An 18,519-nucleotide genomic window follows, 5' to 3' on the forward strand; every position below is an offset into this window, starting at 1 on the left:
CTCTCGTTCCTGAGGAGTGTTAATGTATCTCAGGTCACAAATGCAGAGCTCTCGGTACTTGGAAACAGATTTCACACATTCAATTCTCCATAAAAACAAGGCTGAGAATCAGTGTGAGCAGCAAGTCCAGCCAGCAGCTGTTCTCTCTTCAGAGCCTGCTTGATAAATAGCAAAATATCTGCCTGTGTGTGAGCTGGGTCAAAATGAACAGACCAACCACCACAGAACAGCCTTAGGTAGCTAGATGTGGAAGGTGCCTTCTTGTGTTTGTTGTCTCGGTTATTTTTCAACTGTCTGTACTAGTGTGAGAGTCTTATTCCAGCAGAGAACCCTCCTGGGAGCTCCCTGAATTAAGGACTCTGATCACAGCTTGGCATCTGCGGCCAGTTCCTAGCTCAACTGCAGAAAGCTGTTGGCTTGCCGATTCAGGGCAGGTCCTCCACATGATGGTACGGCACACTTGGGGGAAAAAACCAACAAAAAAAAAAGAGTACATTTTGAACTTCAAGTACAGCCAGGCACACATGAGAGCATAGCCCTCCCAGTAACTCTCTGTTCCCTGGCCGTTGACGTAAGCGGCGTGCCCGGAGATGACAGCCCTAGCCAGGGGCGCAGCACCCAGCCTCGCGGTCTGTGCACAGCACCACTGCCTGGGCTCAGGGCTTGTGCCTGTAGGTAGAGCATCTGGCTGGCAGTGGCTGTCGAGCGCCCGTAGGATCCCGAGAACCCTACCTGTCAAACAAAATGAAGTGAAATAGCTCGCACTCCCTGGGGGCATCTGACAGCCAGAGCAGCAGACTGTCACAGAACAAACCGTGACCTTGTGCTGGTAGAGGTAAAAAAGACTCTGTAGAGGAAAGTTGTTCTCGCCTCAGCAGTTTGGCTGTTACCAGGCTCTAAAGCAAAACCCAACTTGAAGTAAATCCTTAATTTAGTGTAGGTGCTAATGGGATTCCAAGTGGGTATGTTGTGTACTTGCTGCTGATGGAAAGCATCTGTGTTGCCTTCAGACTTGACTTTGAAAGTCGGTTCTTATGCTCAAGTCTGGGATTTAAAGCACCAGAAACCTACACTATTGAAGAAAATAACTTAGCATTGTTCTTAGGAGGTACCTCTTCCCCAAAACACCATGTGTTGGCTATCAGAGGGTTGCACTGCAAGACAGGACAACAGAAGGGTGCTCATGCTGCAAGGTGAACAAATATGTTCCGAGAGTTATTTCTAGAGGTGCTGCTTCCTCTAGTCAGATCATGAACAAGACATAAGTGATGGGGAACTCTGTGCCAGCTTTTAGTGGGCTCACACCTTTTCAGCAGTGAAGCATCACATGAAAATCTGGCACCTTTTGACTTCTATCCCCCAGAAGCTTTGTAGTCTGCTTGACTAAATTCACAAGGTAGTAATATTTTTTTTCCTCCTTTCAAAAAGATCACAGATGGAGAGCTGTTTTTATTTAAAATCCTGTTTCAGCTCTCAAAGGTCTGAAGCTGAAGGTCTGGCTAAAGATTTAATGGTTCATGTCCAGGTCTGCAGGTTAAAGCTGCAGAGCCACAGGCAAAGCTAGTCTGGACTGGAGGATTTACTGAATGCAAGTGGAGGTTCCATTCAAGCTTGTCAAACCTGGAGAGACTTCTCAGCTACTAGTATCGCTTTAAATGTCGTTGATTGTCTCAGGCTGGCATTCCCACCTGAGGAGCACTGGAATTTATTTTTTTTTGGCAAGTTGTTCCTATTAGCTACTTGGTTTCTCACAGGCAGTGCTGTGGATCTGCTTTCTGCCTGCAGTTGCTTTTGTAGCCTGTCAGATGGCATTGGATGATCCCGATGTGGCAGCACAAAGGTTGAAGTGTGACCTTGGAAAGCTGTTAACAACTGGTAGGGCCTCTTAGCTGCTTCTTGGTGCAAGCTCCCCATCCAGGTATCTGCAGGTGCCTTTTCATGGACCAGATCTTGGGGACCACAGTGCTAACCGTGCATGCCTGGCTGTTCAGGGGAGCTGCGTGGTGTTGGATGATGGAAGCTAGTCTTGAAAAACATACTGGTTTTGTCCTGGTGCTATAGGTTTAAGGAGGCTGTAGCTTTTTCCTTTCCTGTTTGCAAAAGTTATTTGTAACAGCTGGTTTCTGCATCGTTACAGATACTTGCAAGGTGACACGTGATGTCATTACTAACCCAGTGATGCAGTTTGGAAGGCCATGTGTGACTTGCTTTGCTTTGGTGGGAAGAAATTGCACTTCAGAGCATCTTAATTGGGTAGCTCTCCAGAGTATAGCCAAAGCAGCTTACTCAGTGTGTTTCTGCAGAGTTGAGAAGCAGGTCAGCAGATACCTTTTTATAGCATCCTTGTAACTGCAGGGACAGGGTTAGCATATTAATTTGAGTATGCCTCTAGAACCGTGACTGGAGAGAAGGCAGTGCTTTCCACCCCCCTTGTAAGAAACTGCTGTTGTATGGCAACAACAATTAGCTACAAAAGCCAAGTAATCTCTGTTGTTCTAGGGCAAGGCAATTAATGATTGAATCGGAGCTGGAAAAGATCTTAGGTCACGCAGTGTAGTCCCTGGTACACTTTATTGTTTTTCTACAGTTCCTCTTATTGAGAGCATTGTCAAGGCCAATTTTAAACACTCTAAGCACTGGAGCATCTGTCTTCCTCAGGAGAATTTTGTGCTGCTTAATAATTCTCACTGTCGAGTTTTCCCAGACATTCAGCCTAAATTTTCCCTCTTCTAGCTCATCTCCATGACTTATATCTAAGCGTAGCATCTGGAATGGCTGCCCTGCTGTCCCTCCCCCAGCTCTCCCCTCCCAGGCTCAGAGGTGTGTTTTTTGGCTACTCACCCAGTCTGTTTAGTCACGTTTTTCAGAGGTGAATCACTTGAGTCCATCCATCAATCTGCTTTTACCCCTCTGGCTTTGGTGCCTCTAGCTTAAACACTAGATGCTCCAGCTCATGAGTATGATGCCAGCAACTGAAGCACGTAACAGCTCCCTATTACAGAGGACCGTTTCCATTTATATTTTTTTTCTAGGTTGCACCATCATTTACATGGTTTTAGTGGGCTTTAAACTAATCCCTTCTTAAGCTGGTTGGCACTGTGGGAATTATATATAAGCTGCTGCCTTTAGTGATGGCTGAAAGTAGAAACTCTACTAACTGTCACATCTGCCTGTCTGCTGTTCTTTGCACTTCTGGGACATTCCCAATTGCTGGAAGAGTTCATTTGGGAGCTTGCTCCTACCGCTTGTCCTCTGGCTTGCATGCATGTCTAACCAGCTGACTTATGTTTGAATTCTCTGGTTTATTCCCCTCCCTGCTCTATCTGCAGCTGTTTTTACCAACATTTGGGGATGTCTTTCTAAACCTGCCACTATGGGACAACAGGTTTTTCTCAGTAGGACACTAATATACGTAATTATTCATGTGTGTGGAGTTTGTCTTGGTGTAAATCTTTGTAGCAGCAAATTTATTTCTTTGCTTGGCCTTTAGCATGATCTGGTTTGTGTTTCAGCTGGGTGACAAATTGGAGAACCCCTTCCAGGATTTTTCAAAGGAATTAGGAGCTCCAGTGGTTCCTGAAATTCAGGGCTCCTCACATAACCTCAATTCTGGGTCTCTCTTACAGGCTAAATTTCCTTTGTTGCAAGCAATGGCAGGTGCCTGCTGAACTGTGCTCCTGTGACAGGCTATCACTATGTGGGATGATGCGGGGAGCGCGTGAGAGGCATAGAAATAAAGCCCAGAGCTACCTTGCTGTGTGCTATATTATGACAGTGCACTTTCTCAGACCTCCAGTTTGCTCCTGCTGTACCATAAACGCTCAGCCTGGGGAAAACCTAAACGGAGATGGCTCTCTGTGTTAGCAGAGATTAGTCGGTAATGTGGCAAGCATGTGTGATAAAAGGCAGGCAGTCCAGTGCATCTCCTTGGCTGGTGGAGTTTAATGACACTGAGAATTAAGTCTTTTGTCAAGTGATTTTTATTTTTTTTTTTTTTTTACCAGCCCTGATTGCCCTGTAGCAGGGCATTCTTCTTCCAGAGATTGGCCCCCAGCACGTTTTCACTATCTAACTTTCACTAAGGTAAAGGGAGGAGAGTTGGGAGATGCTGCGAGGAAGGTGCAGGCAGCAGACCTGCTTCAGGCTTTCTGGAAAATGTCTGGGCTGAGACAGGACTAATCAAGGAGGCAAAAAATAAAGAAATGGGGGTGAAAATAAAGAGTACACAGGGGTCTGGAGCTGGGGAATTACAAGAGATGGCAGAGGTGGGTGATAAAGAAGCTCACGTGCAGTATGACAGACGTGATAGTAGCTGTGTGCAGCCAAGGGGTATGAACATACCTCAGAGGTAGAAGAAGCGAGGGGAGGGAGAGGCTGAACAAGAGCAGAAAAAAGCAAGGATGCTGGCTGTGACCCCATCAGTGCAGATGGCTCTGAAGTGGTGAGATGCTCACAGAAGACTGAGCAGCTTTTAGTGAAAATGGAGTGAGCACAGAGGGGTGGGACTGATCCTTGCCTGAAATTACCCAGAAGCTCGATAACATCTTTCCCGGTAGTTTCACATTCAGGGCTGGCCTCTGCTTGGAGAGAGCGCTCCAGCGATGAGACTGTGCGAAATCTTGGGATCCCTTTGGACTTTCAGCTGACAGAGATGCTTTAACTCCCCCTGTTTCTTCTGTAACAGGTGGCTGTGAAAAACAACATTGATGTCTTTTACTTCAGCTGCCTAATTCCTCTCAACGTGCTTTTCGTAGAGGATGGCAAAATGGGTGAGTGCTTTTCGGTCTGTGGTCAGCCTCCTTCAGCCAGACTGTGCTGCTGGGTGCAGTTGTCCCACAGCTGTGATCCACGTGTGCTTGGCCATGACCTTCATGCCACTGCATCTCAGCAGCCTCAGCTGATCTGGTTTGGTAGCCTGTCCTCGTTGTCCTGCAGCTCCAGTAGTTACCAGAACCCAAGTCCTCTGCTCTAATTCTCCCTGCCAGAAAAGGGATGGATCTGTTTGTTTTGAAGCTGATTTTTTGGGGGTTTGGTTTTGGTTTGGGGTTTGATGGCTTTTTTTGAGGGTCTCATTCACTCAAATGGGTCTAGGATTTACCCCCATACAGCTTTTGCTGTAATTCATGTATTCCTGGTCACCTTTATTAAATTGTTGTTTGAATTGGCTGGGAAGTTGCTTGAAAAGCAGCTTTCACTAATATAATCCTAAATGCGTGGATCTCATTCCTTCTTGTCAAATCCTGCCTGTTCTTGATTTGTAAACACTTTATATGGTAAAAGCTGTCTCTGGTTTGGGGGTTCCAAAAATCCATCAAAGCTTTGCTGCTTTTATGGTGAGGCTGAGTGTGTTATAGGAGCAAATCCTGGATCTGTCCACGACAGGGAAAAATATGACCAAAAGCTCTTCTGTGTGTCTGTCTTGTAATGTTCTGCAATGAATTAATGGTACAGTCCTTTGAGGATCCAGGAGTGCTGATTGTCTTTCTCGTTTCTAGAGCGCCAGGTCTTCCTTGCAACATGGAAGGATATTCCAAATGAAAATGAGCTTCAGTTCCAGATTAAAGACTGTCACCTGAATGCTGGTGAGTAGCTTAATTTAGCTGAATTCTACCACGCTGAGAGCAGTTTTGGTGTATGGTCACTAGACATCACCTTATTAACAGCGTTGTCTATGGCTAGTGGATAGATGGGCGTTGGAACAGAACAGCCTTGGCTTATGAATAGAATCGCCTTGGATCCTAGGGCTTGTTTCAGTCAAAAACTTTAGCTGGGTCCCCATAAAAGCACATTTAAAATCCCAGATCGTAGATTTTACCTGTCTGTTTCTTCCTCTTATTCTGGACCTTGCATTTTTGTTTTCTTTTTTTATGCTTTGCTTCCCTGCAAAGCTGCTCTCTTTTAAATAGGGCCGAATACAGTGCTGGGGCCGTTCAGCAATCCTGTCCTGCTACTGTGTGTTTCAGGCAAGGTGTTCCAGCCCTGACTTTAACCTCCTGCATAAACCTGGGCCAGTCACTTCACCTTTCAGCACCTGCTTTCTTCTTTCTGTTGTGAAAGAGTAACCCTACACACGCTAGAAAGTGTTTTGACATCTATGGAGGCCAAATCATTTGAGGAGAGTTTTGATCCGCTGCTGTTAGCTAATATACTGATGCATTTTGATCATACTCTGTCCCGTTCAGCTCTGTGGTTTAGCTGTCTAGTTGTCTCTGCGAGCATCCTACTTGTATGTATGACCTTACTACTGCTGAAGGATGAGGGAGTGTATAAAAGTGGAATGGGGCCAGCATAGCAGCTTTGCTCCTGTTCAAGAGGTTCTGGACAGGAGCCAAGTGATTCTACCAAAAGCTGCTATGTTTCACTGAGGAAAAAAAGTGTGTCTATTGATTACAAAGCCTCTAACCTTTTTTATTCTCCCATGTCTGCTATTACACAATGAACACCCTCTTGCTTCAATTGCAGACAGAAACCGTGTCTCTCTTTGTGCTCATAATTATTACTATTTTGGAATATAAAAGATGGAGCACACAAGAGGGAAAAAAATAGCAGCTCTTGGACCTTATGACTTGATTTCACTGTGGGGTTTCAAGTGAGAACAACCTCTGCGCCTCCCCTTGTCCTCCCTTTGCTCCCGGCCGAGCTTGGCATAGCCTCTCCCCCTGCACTGCAGTGCTGCTGCCGGGAATGCTGCCTGCCCCGGCCGTGCCCTAACCGCGCCATCCAGGGCTCTTTGGGTCTCAAATCAGAAATGCTGGTAACGCCTCACGTGTGGTGCTGGGGTGCTGTGGTGCTGGCTAGCAGGGGGTGTAGCTGGGAGGGAGAGTTTGGGGGTGCGTGGCTGGGAAGATGAGCACCAGCAGTGTTGCAGCCTGGCCTGTGTTGCCTTCTCCCTCTGCAAGAAAATGTTAGAAAATGTGGAGTGATGGGCATTACTCCCTATTCCAGGAGGGTTTACCAGCTCAGGACCCGGCTGCTTGCCCAGACCTGCCGCAGTTGGTGGTACTCAGTAGAGAAGACATTACAACTCACAGGGGGAGCATGGGGGATGCTGGGCGGTTTCTCTGCAGTGGTATCCACAGCCATTGCCAGGGCTCAGGTGGGAAGAGGCTTGTCTCAGCACTTCAGCAAGAGCCCTGGACACAGTGCCTCTCCCAGGCACTGTCCATCACTCGGGATGCTCGGGGGCGTGCAGGATCTGTCAGGCTCTTTGGCTTATGTACGGGAGAAAGTGGGTCATGTCTCATAAACAGATTTCAAACACTTCCATCCGCTTGAAGCTTCTGCGTTTGTATTTCTGCTGCCGACACCTCCTCCCTCTTGCAACTATATCGGCCGTTTCCTTCCCTGACCACCTGGGCTTCGGCACAGAGCAGGCCAATAGCTTGCAGAAGGGAAAACTAGGGAAATCTTGCGTGCTCATCTTAGTCTCTTGTATTTTAACTACCAATACAACCCTGACTCAGTCTGCTGCTCACCTTGAATTCATCTAACTAGTAACCTACTCCAGTACAGACCATCCTAAGAGCATCAAGTTTTACCTGTAGAAGGGTCAGCCATACTCCAGACCATGTGGGAGAGTTGGGCTTCCTCAGGGATGGAGACTTCTCACAGCATGGCAAGTAGCTGGTGATGCACACCAGGGCAGAGGAGAAATAAGCTGGGTGAGCTCTGTGACAGCTGAATCCATCTTGCTACTGGTTTATACCAGAGCAAGGCTGGGTGTCTAGCCATGTGCCGCAGTAGGGCAATAGTTTCTCAGGATTTCCAATCTTGATCATTTAAATCTAGTGAAAAAAGCCTTGTTTTAAGACACCTCCTTTCTTCCAAGAATAGCAGCTCTGGGTATATTATCTTTAGGAACTTGATGGTGCATATTCAAAAGACTTTCTTGTAGGAGATGCCTAACCAGAATAAAGCTCGTGACTTGGGCTGTCAGTGGTTCTATTGTTCACCAATGAAATACCACTGCGTGCAGCTCTCCTATCACTGCATAAAATAAGGTATGCAACAGCTGCCGTGGCAGAGCTGTGCAGAACAAAGTCTGCAGATTTCCACCGCTCCTAACTAAATCTTAGGAGACGCTGGGTTTTTGCGACCCTTCAGCACAGGCGAAAAGCTTCTAAGCACTGCTAGCTCCCCAGAGGTGTGCAGCTGCCACAAAAATTGTTATCCTTCCTCTTGCATCCCCTCGGATAAGTAATTCACACCTAGCGTGAGCCCACCCACTTGGTGGCGAGCTGCCGTTGAGGCTTGGGGACGCACCACACCATTCATGCTTTGCTCTAACCGATTCCGGCCCAGTGACGTGAATTTAGCTGTGAGCTAAAAATACCTCTGCTCCCAGCTGATGTACCCTAATCGCAGCACCACCAGCCACTTAAACGGAGCTGCGCGGCTGCAGCAGGCGTCGGACAGCTGGAGCAGAGCGTGCCCAATGGTGCGTGGCTGCTGCTGGGCAGAGGGCTGGTCAGAAGTGTGGTCCCTGCACCCTCTGTGCCTGGCTTTTCTGCTCCTAGCTGCAAAGAGGCTTCACTTTCCTGAGCGCTCAGATCTGGGCTGTTGCTGCGCCGGGTGAGAAGTGGGGCTGAAGTTACGTGTGAAGATGCAGGAGGCCCTACCAAGCAGCTAAACAGGGCATGCTGATTTTCTTCAGTGAAGAAACTGAAAATTGAATTTCTTTTGCTTTAAACCAAAGTGAAATGGGCTTGGAACAGAGGTTTTTAGGGGGCTGGGATTTTATCTGTCAAGAAAGCAGCTTGCACATTTCTTGTACATCCAGGGCTGGCTGGCTGTCACCATGCAACAGTCACCTTATGGCACCTCCTGTGAATACTGCAGGCTTTTCCCCAAGTTTTTTCTTTTGTTCCTTCAAACAAAAAGGAGATAAACGCAGTCCATCAGTGGAGATGCTTCTGTGCGAATCTGTGCGCCCAGGCTTTTGTAGGTAAAAGATCCATCTTGTGCCCACAAGACAAGCCAAATAGGATTGACTCGAGCTTTGATGTTTTGTGATGGAGATGGCAGAAAAATCTCCTGTCCCTGGCAGCTCACCCCATAATAGGGCATGGAAGAACCAGAAAATCTTGGCTGCTGCAGGTAGCCCACAGCACTGCAAGCTGAACCTAGGATGAGGTGCCAGGCTGTGGGATGAGGAGCAGGTACCCTTAAAACAGTCAGCACTGCCACTCTCGTCCCTGTCTCCAGCATCTTTGTTTCCAAAAAAAAGCAAGTCCTGGACCCTTCGAAGGTATTCCCACAGTTCCCAGTGACTCAGAGATGAGTGCTTAATTCTGGATGAGGGATGTGGGGTTCAGGTTTCCAGCAGTGAGAGCTGGCACTGGCCTGAAGCTGTCCTTCAGGGCTGGAGCTGTGTGGCTGTGAGGGAGCGAGTCTCTCTGGAGTTGTGTCATGGGGCCAAGGTGTGCTCAGTGTGCTGCACATCCTAAATTCATTAGAGCTGTTTTCATGCATCTCCCTCTAAGGCAGGGGTGAGGATTGTTCCATAGAGAAAACCATAGTCAGAAATAAAACTGCTAAGGAAAACACAAGGTCATGGTTATACCCCAGCATTCTCATCTCTTATGAATCCAGTGCTTGACTGAGTTTGGGTTTCTTTAATGAAAACATAAAAATCTAGTGCATGAAAATAGATTCCTAGACTGTTATATCTCAAGTGATCTGGGTGCTGTTGGTGCAACTATACCGACTTGAGGTTTCCCTTGCAACTGAGCAATTGCTAAAGCTGTTTGCCTTGTTTACACTGTTTTTTCCACATGTGAAGTTTGATTAAATTTTAAAGGACCACTACGTTAAGCTAAGATGCAAATCAGAGTAGCTAAGTGTTTTTCTGTTTTTAAGTTCTGCTTAGCCAAACCCACAGAGTGAAAGAAGACAAGCTGATGTGCACGCAGAGATCGAATGCCTTTAAACTGGAGGCAATTAGTTGCTGTGCTGTTCAGCAGCTCTAGGAACTTTGGTTTTGCTTGTGAATTACTGGTCTGCAGTTTGGTGTGAAACAGCAGCCGTAGTGTTTGGAGTTGAATGTGGCTTTATTGGTATGCAGTGGTCACTTCGGTTTTCCTCCCCTGAGTAAATTGCTAATGCTGGAACAAAGGGAAATTGGATTTTCTTGCTGGAACAACCCAAGGGACAATCATACGCAAGCTTCCCAGGTGTGTTTTTTTCTGTATGTGCAAATCTGGTAACCTGATCATTTAATAAATTATAGAACTCGTGCATATGACATGTCATGGAAATGAATGTACTGTCATAATATTGGCCAAAGTGCCTTCCCACTGGATCAGAATCTGCAGATGTGTTTGGTATTTGAATGCAGTTCTTGGCTGGGTGCTCAGAGCCGTTCAGGTGTTGCTAGCAATGGCATGGGGATGTTTTTGGCTACTACAGTATAAAATATAGTCATTTAAATTTTACTTCCTGATATCTAATGCTTGTTGCAAAATGCCACGAAGGCCCAAGTTCAAAAACTATGTATAGTCAATGTTGATTCTGAGTTGCTAATGAACTTTGTGGAAACTCCTGTTGTCGTCTTGGCTGGTTGAGTTTGGAAGTGAAGGTCTTAAGCTGGACAGGTAGATTTAATCATGTCCTTTGCTTTACCCAGAAGGAGAGTGCTGTTGAAGAATTAGGCTACTTCAGTGCAAGGCAGAAAACCTTGTCCGGCTGTTCTTCCCTGCATGCCTGTGTTTCCATGAGTCCTATTTAGTTGTTGGACTGAGGTAGGGTAAAGAATTCTGTTTAAAAAGAAAAAAAACCCCAAAACCGGGAAAACAGACAAAAAACCGAAACAACCCTGAAAGATGAACTGATGTCAGCAGCTTCCCTGCCCTCGGTGATGTATCCTTACATTGTGCTTGAGGAGAGTTTTGAGAATAAGCACTGAGCCAAAAGAAAAAGCCCTGCGGAAAGTTGCTTAGTAAGGTCAGATGTAGACCGTGCCGTCTTGTAGAAGGACTTGTGTGGCTCCGGTTTGCAGAGTCGCCAGACCCCATGTGCAGGGAGACGTTGCGCCCAGGCAGCACAGCTCTGCCCTCCTGCCTGTGCTGAGCACTAACCAGGGCTTCGGTGCGTGCTGAGCTCTCACTCAGAAACCAGCAGCTCCGTTCAGAGCTGAGCTCAGTTCTCTGCTACCAGCAAATATGTGACTTTTAAAATATTTTTTAAAATTTTTTTTAAAAGGCTGTGCTGTCACATGGCATTAGCGGTCCTGCCTTCAGCCAGACACAGCCTGGCACTGTTGCTTAGCAACTCTGCTCGATCTCCAAAATCCAAAATCTTGACATTCCGGAGCACAGGAGGGATGGGAGCTGCTGCTGGGTGGGAGAGTGGGTAGGCTTTCAACAGTCCCCAAATCTGGGCCAGGAGAGGGGCCAGGAGGAGTCAGGCAAGCCAAGCATCAGCACTCCAGCCTGCTCACGATGGCTCTGGGTGTTAGGCTGAGACAGGGTGCGTGTTGGTCTGGTTTCTTGCACTCTTTAGAGGGTAACTGAGGTCAGGCAGGGGGGCAGAAAACAGGTGTTCCTAGGAGTTGCCTGCCTGTTTCCCTCCCTGTATCCCCCTACACGCAGGTTCAGCTTGGAAATCCTGCCCCCCAGCAGAGGCAGTGGCTGTTGAAATTGCAAGAGGTACCATTGCACAGTTGCAGGCTTTGGCGTAAGAGCAGCTGCTCTGCAGCCCCGTCTTACCCTCTGTGGCCCCAAAGCACAGCTCCCCGGGCAGCAGGAGTGCTCCCCTCCTCTGCCCTCACACCGTGAGGGGATAGCAGCCCCCCCAGCTGCCAGAATCACAGCTTCCCACCTGCAGCCTTGCTTCTGACCCTGCACCCACGCTCCCCGGGGAATGCCTTTGCTCTGACAGCATCCCCCAGTGGAGGGGGTCTTGCTGGAGCAAGTCTTGCCAGCAGTTCCACTTCTAGGATACACGTCCAAAAGGGGCTTCAGACCACAGCCAGCAAAATCAATGTCCCTTGCGAAGAAGGATGCGCTCCATGAGCCACTGCTTGTGTTGAACACCGTGCCTTCGCAAAGCCCCACAGGCTGCTCATGCTGGCCGGGGGGGCACAAGGAGATGGGAGTTTGGGCTCCATCCCTAGTGGGTGATGTCTCTCCCAGCCACGCTCCCTGCGAGCAGGGGACTGCTCGGCATTGCCTGTTTCCCTATAATCTGGGTGAGTTTGTTGTAGAGAGGAGGAGTAGAGGTGGGAGGAGGAGACAGAGGGAATGAGGGTTTTTAAGCGAAGGATCTCATTAGTTACTTATATCTGCCAGTTTCCATAGTAACTGGGGAAGAGAGGAAACCTAAATCTGAGTGTGTCTGGGTATCTGGATGCCTGAACCCTCCTCGACCTGCACACAGCCGCTCTGGAGCCTGGGAAGCAAAGGGGCTCAGCCCAGCAGCGGGCGAAGGGTCTGTGCTGCCCTTAGAGCTGCTCCGCTGCTCGGACTATCAACGCTGCCCCGGGGAGAGGCAGCGGGTGCAAGTCTCTGCATCCGTGTGTGGATTTGTGGGGCCCTTTCTTTCCTGCTTCTACCATTCCCTGGTGCGTGAACAGACTCTGCTGTCCCCTCTCTCATCCCTGTGCACCAGCACAGGCTTGCATCCGTTCTCAAATCTAGCACTGACGCCAGCAGATCCTGGTGTTTGGAGCTGCAGGGATGGATTAGAGCTGCATGGTTGCTTTGTGCTGCTTCTCTGCTGCTGCCCTGCTCCTCACCCTCCTTGAAATGGCTACCATGTTACCAGTCTCTTGGCTTTGGGTGCAAATTGCTTTAAGGCCACTTCTCTCCCTTGCTTTCTGTCAGAAGCGTCCAACCTGCTGCTGATGGCTCAGCGCAGACAGGGTGTTCCACCCCGCCCTTGGCAGAGCTTGAACAAATTGTATTTCTCCTGTTGGGCGCCAGGAATGGGATTTGCCATTGATGCTTATCAGGTGTGCAGTCCTCCTCCCTGAGCCTTCCACCCAGTGTGTGAACGTGCCCCTTTTACTGGCATCCACAGACTGAGGTTTGCTCTGCTCTGTACTGTGCTGAGAAACCCCTTGGCATCCAGAGGCTGCTGGTGTGGGTCTTTGTGTTCTGCCTATTTGCCTCTGTTCTTGTTTCTTTGAAAGGTCCTTTAGAAATAACCCGTGTCATGGTTATATCTGTACAGGTCTCCAGGTGAAATCGCACATCTTCTGCAAGTGTTGAGGTCGTACAGTGTGTTAAAACTGTATCACAGCCCTATGATGTCTACAGACAGATATCGGTGGCTTTTTACCCTTTCAAGTGATTGCTATTTTTTTTTAAAAAAAAAAAAAGGAAAGTATTTTTACTTGTTTGTAGGACATTAGTTTAGCCAGTAGTGTCTGTGCGTGAGAGGTGGGAGAAGCAGGCGGGAGCTGTCATGGTTGGGATGGGACCTCAGAACCAGGGACCCAAACGAGCCTCAGGCACTGATCTGTGTTCTTCACTACCTTCATCTTTCACCTGCCTACCCGTTAACCTGCCTGGGGCTTGTTGGGGGTTGTAGATAAAGCAGAGTCCTCTTACCCTCTGAGCTGCAGACTTTCGCCATGGTAAAGGCAATAAGTCCTGTACAACCCAGAGCAGGGAGCAGTAAGTGAAAGCCCTGCAAGATGGGCAGGTACTTCAGAAGGGATCACAGCCTGAAAGGAATGGGGTGGGTCCATGAAGCAAATTGGGTATTTTTCCTTGTGTCATGTCTGCTCCTGTCGCCAGGGAAAGCTCTGGGACAGAAGTCAGCGTTTCCTTGTGCACTTGCATCTTGGGAACGCTCCTCTGGGCTCTTCTGTCTCTGCAGATGATGAATGTGAATTAACAGATGTGTTTGTCTTCTCTCTCTGAAGACACAGTCTCCAGCAAACTGCAGAACAACAACGTCTACACCATTGCCAAGAGGAACGTGGAGGGCCAGGACATGCTCTACCAGTCTCTGAAACTCACCAATGGCATCTGGATCTTGGCCGAGCTTCGCATTCAGCCGGGGAACCCGAACTACACGGTGAGGTGTCAGGCTGTGCAGGGCACATGGTGCAGGTCGGGATCCTTCTAACTCTCCTTGCATTCCCCACTTTGCCTAATATGCTTGTTTTGAGGGAGATCCGTTAATTTGACTGAGGGGTTAGGAATGCCCACTGAACTAGAAAAAAAAGTGAGAAACAACAGAATTACGCTGCTCTGTTACCAGTGAGCTGGGATAATGCCCGCTCAGCAACGAGCAGTTACTTGCCAAGGTTACCCAGAGATAAAGCCAAGAGACATTAGCGAGAAAACATTGCCAGGATGCCCTTCCCCCTCTTATAAACAAGGAGAAATTTATGCCCTGCCGCGTTCCTGCAGCGGAGACCGGCTGTCTGGATGTCAGAGGCTCTCTGGCCTTGTGCTGGCATCAGGCTATGGCTGGTGGGAAGGTGCGCTCTGTTCTGCATCATGGGCTCCTGTAGCTATTCTCTTTGACTTTGCTCCCCTTCTGCGGACCTGCGTGTCTGAGCAGCCCCGGTAGTGGAGGATTTATCTCCTGTTGGAAGCTGTTCCAGGAGTTTCAAGAAAAATCCATGGTCTGGGGACCTGCGGGGTGAAAGTGAACGCTGGAAAGGGATTTAAAGTGTTTGCATAAGGGTTGATGCCACAAGCCTGGTCTCAGCCTGATCCTCGCTTTAGAGAGAGGTGACAGCCAAATTTGTGTCCATTAGGATTGAGCAGAAAAATCATTAAAGATCCCAGGTTTATGCTGTGGTTTTACAACACGAGGGCAAGTCAGTCCCTTGTCCCAGCATCTGGGGCATGTCCCTTTCCTTCGTGCTTGCAAGGCACCTACTTTTGTTAAGGAATTTGAGAACCCCACAGTGGGAGCTTGCTTTGATGTACCTCCTCCTGCTTGTAGCAAGCTCTGAAAAGGCAGTTTGGTGATGAAGAGTGCAGTACCCAGCAGAAATATTCTGGGTGACTGTCATCAGCCATGTCCGTGACCTGTCCAAGCCATGCTGTAGGTCAGGCGTTTCCAGTTGCCTTCGTGGAGAGGGTAGAAAGCTCCTGCCTGCCTTTGCACCAGCGCTAACCTCTCCTCTCCTCTCTGCAGCTCTCCCTGAAATGCCGAGCTCCCGAAGTGTCCCAGTACATCTACCAGGCCTACGATGCCATCTTGAAAAACTAACAGGAGATCAGCCTGTGCCTCACCCTGCAGAAGGAGGGGGGAGAAAGGGGTCCCCAGACCCTCCTTCACCACTAGCGTGGGGAAAAGCACTCTTAACTGGAAGCAGCTGTATTCATGTCTAGGATTTCAGTCAAAGGCACTGATTAAACAAGGTAGCAATTAGTATCCACGTGCTAATGATGATAGGGAACAAACCCCTTTGATATTTTTAGCATCCATGGAGTTTGTAACCACTGCTTCGACTACTTCCACGTCCCCCTCACTCGTTGTCAATTCTTGTGGGCTTCTCCATTTTGTGCCAATGTTCAGTGTTTTCTAAATGGCTTTAGGCGTAGTTACGATTTTGTATAATACTGCTCATTGGGAAAAAAAAAAGCGAAAACCACATGTTGGCTCATTAAAACAAGGCAAAAGTGTCGAAAACGTAACACTGCACTTTATTTTATATTTTTATACATTTTTTTTGAGTTTTTCTATTGTAATTGGCTTAAAGGGAAGGCGATTCCAAGGAAGTATTGGGAGCCCTGCAGGGACATTGGGCTCTAGCAGAGTGAGCATGGCCTTGGGGGACTAGGAGCAGAGCCATCAGTTCGGTCCGTGGAGGAGGATGGAGCCCTAAAGAGAGGGAGTTTTTTATTACACTTGTGCTGGCAGACTCAGCTCTGCTTTTGATGGTGTGTTTTCACTCCAGCCATCTCCCTGGCTCATTAGCTGCTGATTTGAGAAGTGAGGCCGCTTTTGATAACAGGACAGCGGTGGATGAAACAAAGGGAATGAGCCCACTCCTAGAGCAAAAGGCTCTTGCCAGAGCTCCAGGTATGGTCTCTGCATCCTCACCCATCCACAGCCCCTCTTCTTGTTCTTTCCATGCCTGCTCTGGCCAAACTGCCTTCTCGGCCGTCCCCTGAGCTGTGCCACCTTCACCCAGCACTGCGCTAACCCCTGGCCATCCCCCAGGCTCATGGTGGTAAATCTAAACTGCTTCCCTGCCAGGGCTGCCGGCATCAGCTGTGCCCCTAGGGAAGAGGGGCTGCTACTGGCAGTGTCCTGGGGTGTCACGGGGAGCGGAGTGGCCCTCCCTGGTCCCCTGCTGTCCCTCAAAACCCAGGCTGTGGCATGAGGGGAGACGGTTTGGGAATGTTTGCATCCTGCCTGCCTGGGGCCTTCAGGTCCTGGCTGGGCTGGGTCTGGAGCAGATTGTGGAAGCGTTTCTGCTGGTTGCTGCTTGGCTGTTTGTGCCCAGAGGTGCATGGTAACAAGGGCCCATCAGGTTCCTGCCCTCACCCCCTGTCCCAAGCAGCCCCAGGCCCTGGCCCCTCTTTCCCGCTCTGTCCTTAGGGCCAGGGCTGTGTCCCTTTCCAGTCCGTGGCTGTGGACTCACTGCATTGCAACCATGAAGTGCTGCGGCAACAGCAGTGAAAGCAAAGCCTCTTGCATGTCCTTGCGCCATCCATAGCTTCTCCTGCTTAAACCAAGCCACTAATCAGAATGGATTCACCCTCCCCAGCATGCTTTGACGCCGTCTCCCCAGTGAGAACCCCCATGTTGTCTTTTTAGATGCCCCGTTCAAAAATCAATAAATGTTTTACGGTGGGAGATAGTTCATCAGGGCTTTGGCACTGTCTGCAACCAAGAAGCCAGTGCTGGGAAAAGGTCACGATGCCCTTGGAAGAGACTCTAGCAGGGCCCAGGAGCTGTAGGACCCTGAGGAAGGTGATGTCCCAGTGTAGGAACCCCTGTGCTCTGGCTGGGGAAAAAGTGGAGCAGAGCTGGAGCAATCCAGCCCTTGAGCCCTGCCCACGTGTGCTGGGAGGTGATTTGCTCCAAGCCCTGCGGGTGCACTGCAAAAATCATTAATAGAGCAATTAAGGAAGCACCAGTGGCACTAAGTGTGGTGATGCTGCGTTGGGTCAGGGAGGAGGGTATAACTGCGACATGGGGAGGGGTTGCTGAGCACCCCCTTCTTTTACCAAATTTCTTCCCAGCTTTTTGGGTGTGTGGGTGTCTCTGCGCTGCAGGGCAGAGCTGGGGCTCGGTCAGTGGCGTTTCGCCCTCTTCTCCTGCTGCATCGCTCGTTGGAGTGTTCGCCGCGTAGTTGTGTTGCTCTTCAGGCTTTACCTGCCATCCGTGTCAATAAATTCATTTCCCCGTTGCTGTGGCTGTGTGTGCCTCTGTGGGCTGGGGAGAGAATCAGATTCCCCCGCTTTTGACCCTGCCCATGGGAGCAGGCAGGGCTGAGGCTGGATTTGGTGGGAAGGAGGCTGTTTGCTCACTGGGCGCCTTTTGTTCTTCATTCACTAGCCACTTCTGCAGTGGAGACCCTCCAAAATAGGGGCTTGCAGGGTGAGGAGGTAGCAAGTTGCATCCTTGGTCCTTCTGCCACCCACTGCTGCTCTCCTCGTCTCGAAGGGCAGCAGGGAAAGCTTGCAGGGGGCACTGTCACGAACAGCTTCTGATGAGGAGTGGAAGATGGATGTACTCATTTAGGCCTTTCTGGGCCCCAGGTGGGCTGCGTGTCATGTGACCTGCTTTCCCTGCAGAGAAATGATAAGGTCGTGAGTGTCTGTGATGCATCGGGATTGCTGTGGACTGGGGCTGGTATTTTCCAGAGGGCTTTGCTGTCGCTGGTCCTGTCTTGGGCAGGATGAGGCGGGCTGCAAAAACTCCGTGCTGGGCCAGAGCCAAGCTTGGGCAGCTTCAAAGTTAGCCCTTGAAGTGGCCAGAAATGCAACGACGCAAGAAGTAGGTTTGGGAGGTGCTGTTCTTGAGCAGAGCAGCTCTTCCCCCAGCCCCTGGCCAGCCTTGGAGCTTAGGTGGCTTCCACCCTCTGGGGACCTGGGTTGGCAGGTACCGTGTCAGCCCGTGGTGCTCTGCACTGGGATGTGTTTGTGTTAGAAGCTGGTGTATGTGGCTAGTAGCAACAGTGACAGGCTGGTTTGCGGTCACTGATGCTGTTGTGTCCCTGGTGTGCCTGGGGTGGGCTGCACGCCTAGCTGTTGGGCATGGGATGGGATCACCATTCCCCACGGTGGATCTGCACCGGCTGTGGTGCTGGGGCTGAGCTTGGGGCAGCATTTGGCCCAACAGGAAAAAAGATGCTGTGAGATGGTCAAAGCTCTGCCATGTTGGCCGCTGTCCCCTTTCGTAGCCTGTGGCAAAGGGAAAGAGGTTTTTCCCTCCCTCCCTGTTCTGCTAGGGGCTCCTCGGGGAGAAATTGGTCTTTCCTGCTGCTCTGGATTTGCAGGCACGCTCATGCCCCATAAACGGGCACAGGCCAACCCTGGGCCATGCTGTACCTTGCAAATGGGATTTGCTTCATTAGCATCGTTAGCCTCCAGTGCTGGA

The 18,519-nt window shown here is 49.5% G+C and overlaps 1 protein-coding gene across 3 annotated transcripts in view; it reads left to right on the forward strand.

The window, feature by feature from the left end:
- Window positions 1–15,602, forward strand: part of AP2B1 (adaptor related protein complex 2 subunit beta 1) — an 81,118-nt gene extending 65,516 nt beyond the window's left edge. For 2 of the 3 annotated variants that reach the window (XM_037374994.1, XM_037374995.1), the window contains 4 exons: window positions 4,685–4,769; window positions 5,496–5,582; window positions 13,868–14,022; window positions 15,100–15,339. In XM_037374994.1, coding sequence (XP_037230891.1) covers window positions 4,685–4,769; window positions 5,496–5,582; window positions 13,868–14,022; window positions 15,100–15,174 — 402 coding nt within the window. In that variant the 3' untranslated portion in view covers window positions 15,175–15,339. Of the gene's footprint in view, window positions 1–4,684; window positions 4,770–5,495; window positions 5,583–13,867; window positions 14,023–15,099 lie in introns of all 3 variants that reach the window. The other variant, XM_037374993.1, reaches the window with a different exon arrangement.
- The last annotated feature ends 2,917 nt before the right edge of the window (window positions 15,603–18,519 follow it).

This window comes from Falco rusticolus, chromosome 1 (assembly GCF_015220075.1).
Source record: "Falco rusticolus isolate bFalRus1 chromosome 1, bFalRus1.pri, whole genome shotgun sequence".
NCBI lineage: Eukaryota > Metazoa > Chordata > Aves > Falconiformes > Falconidae > Falco > Falco rusticolus.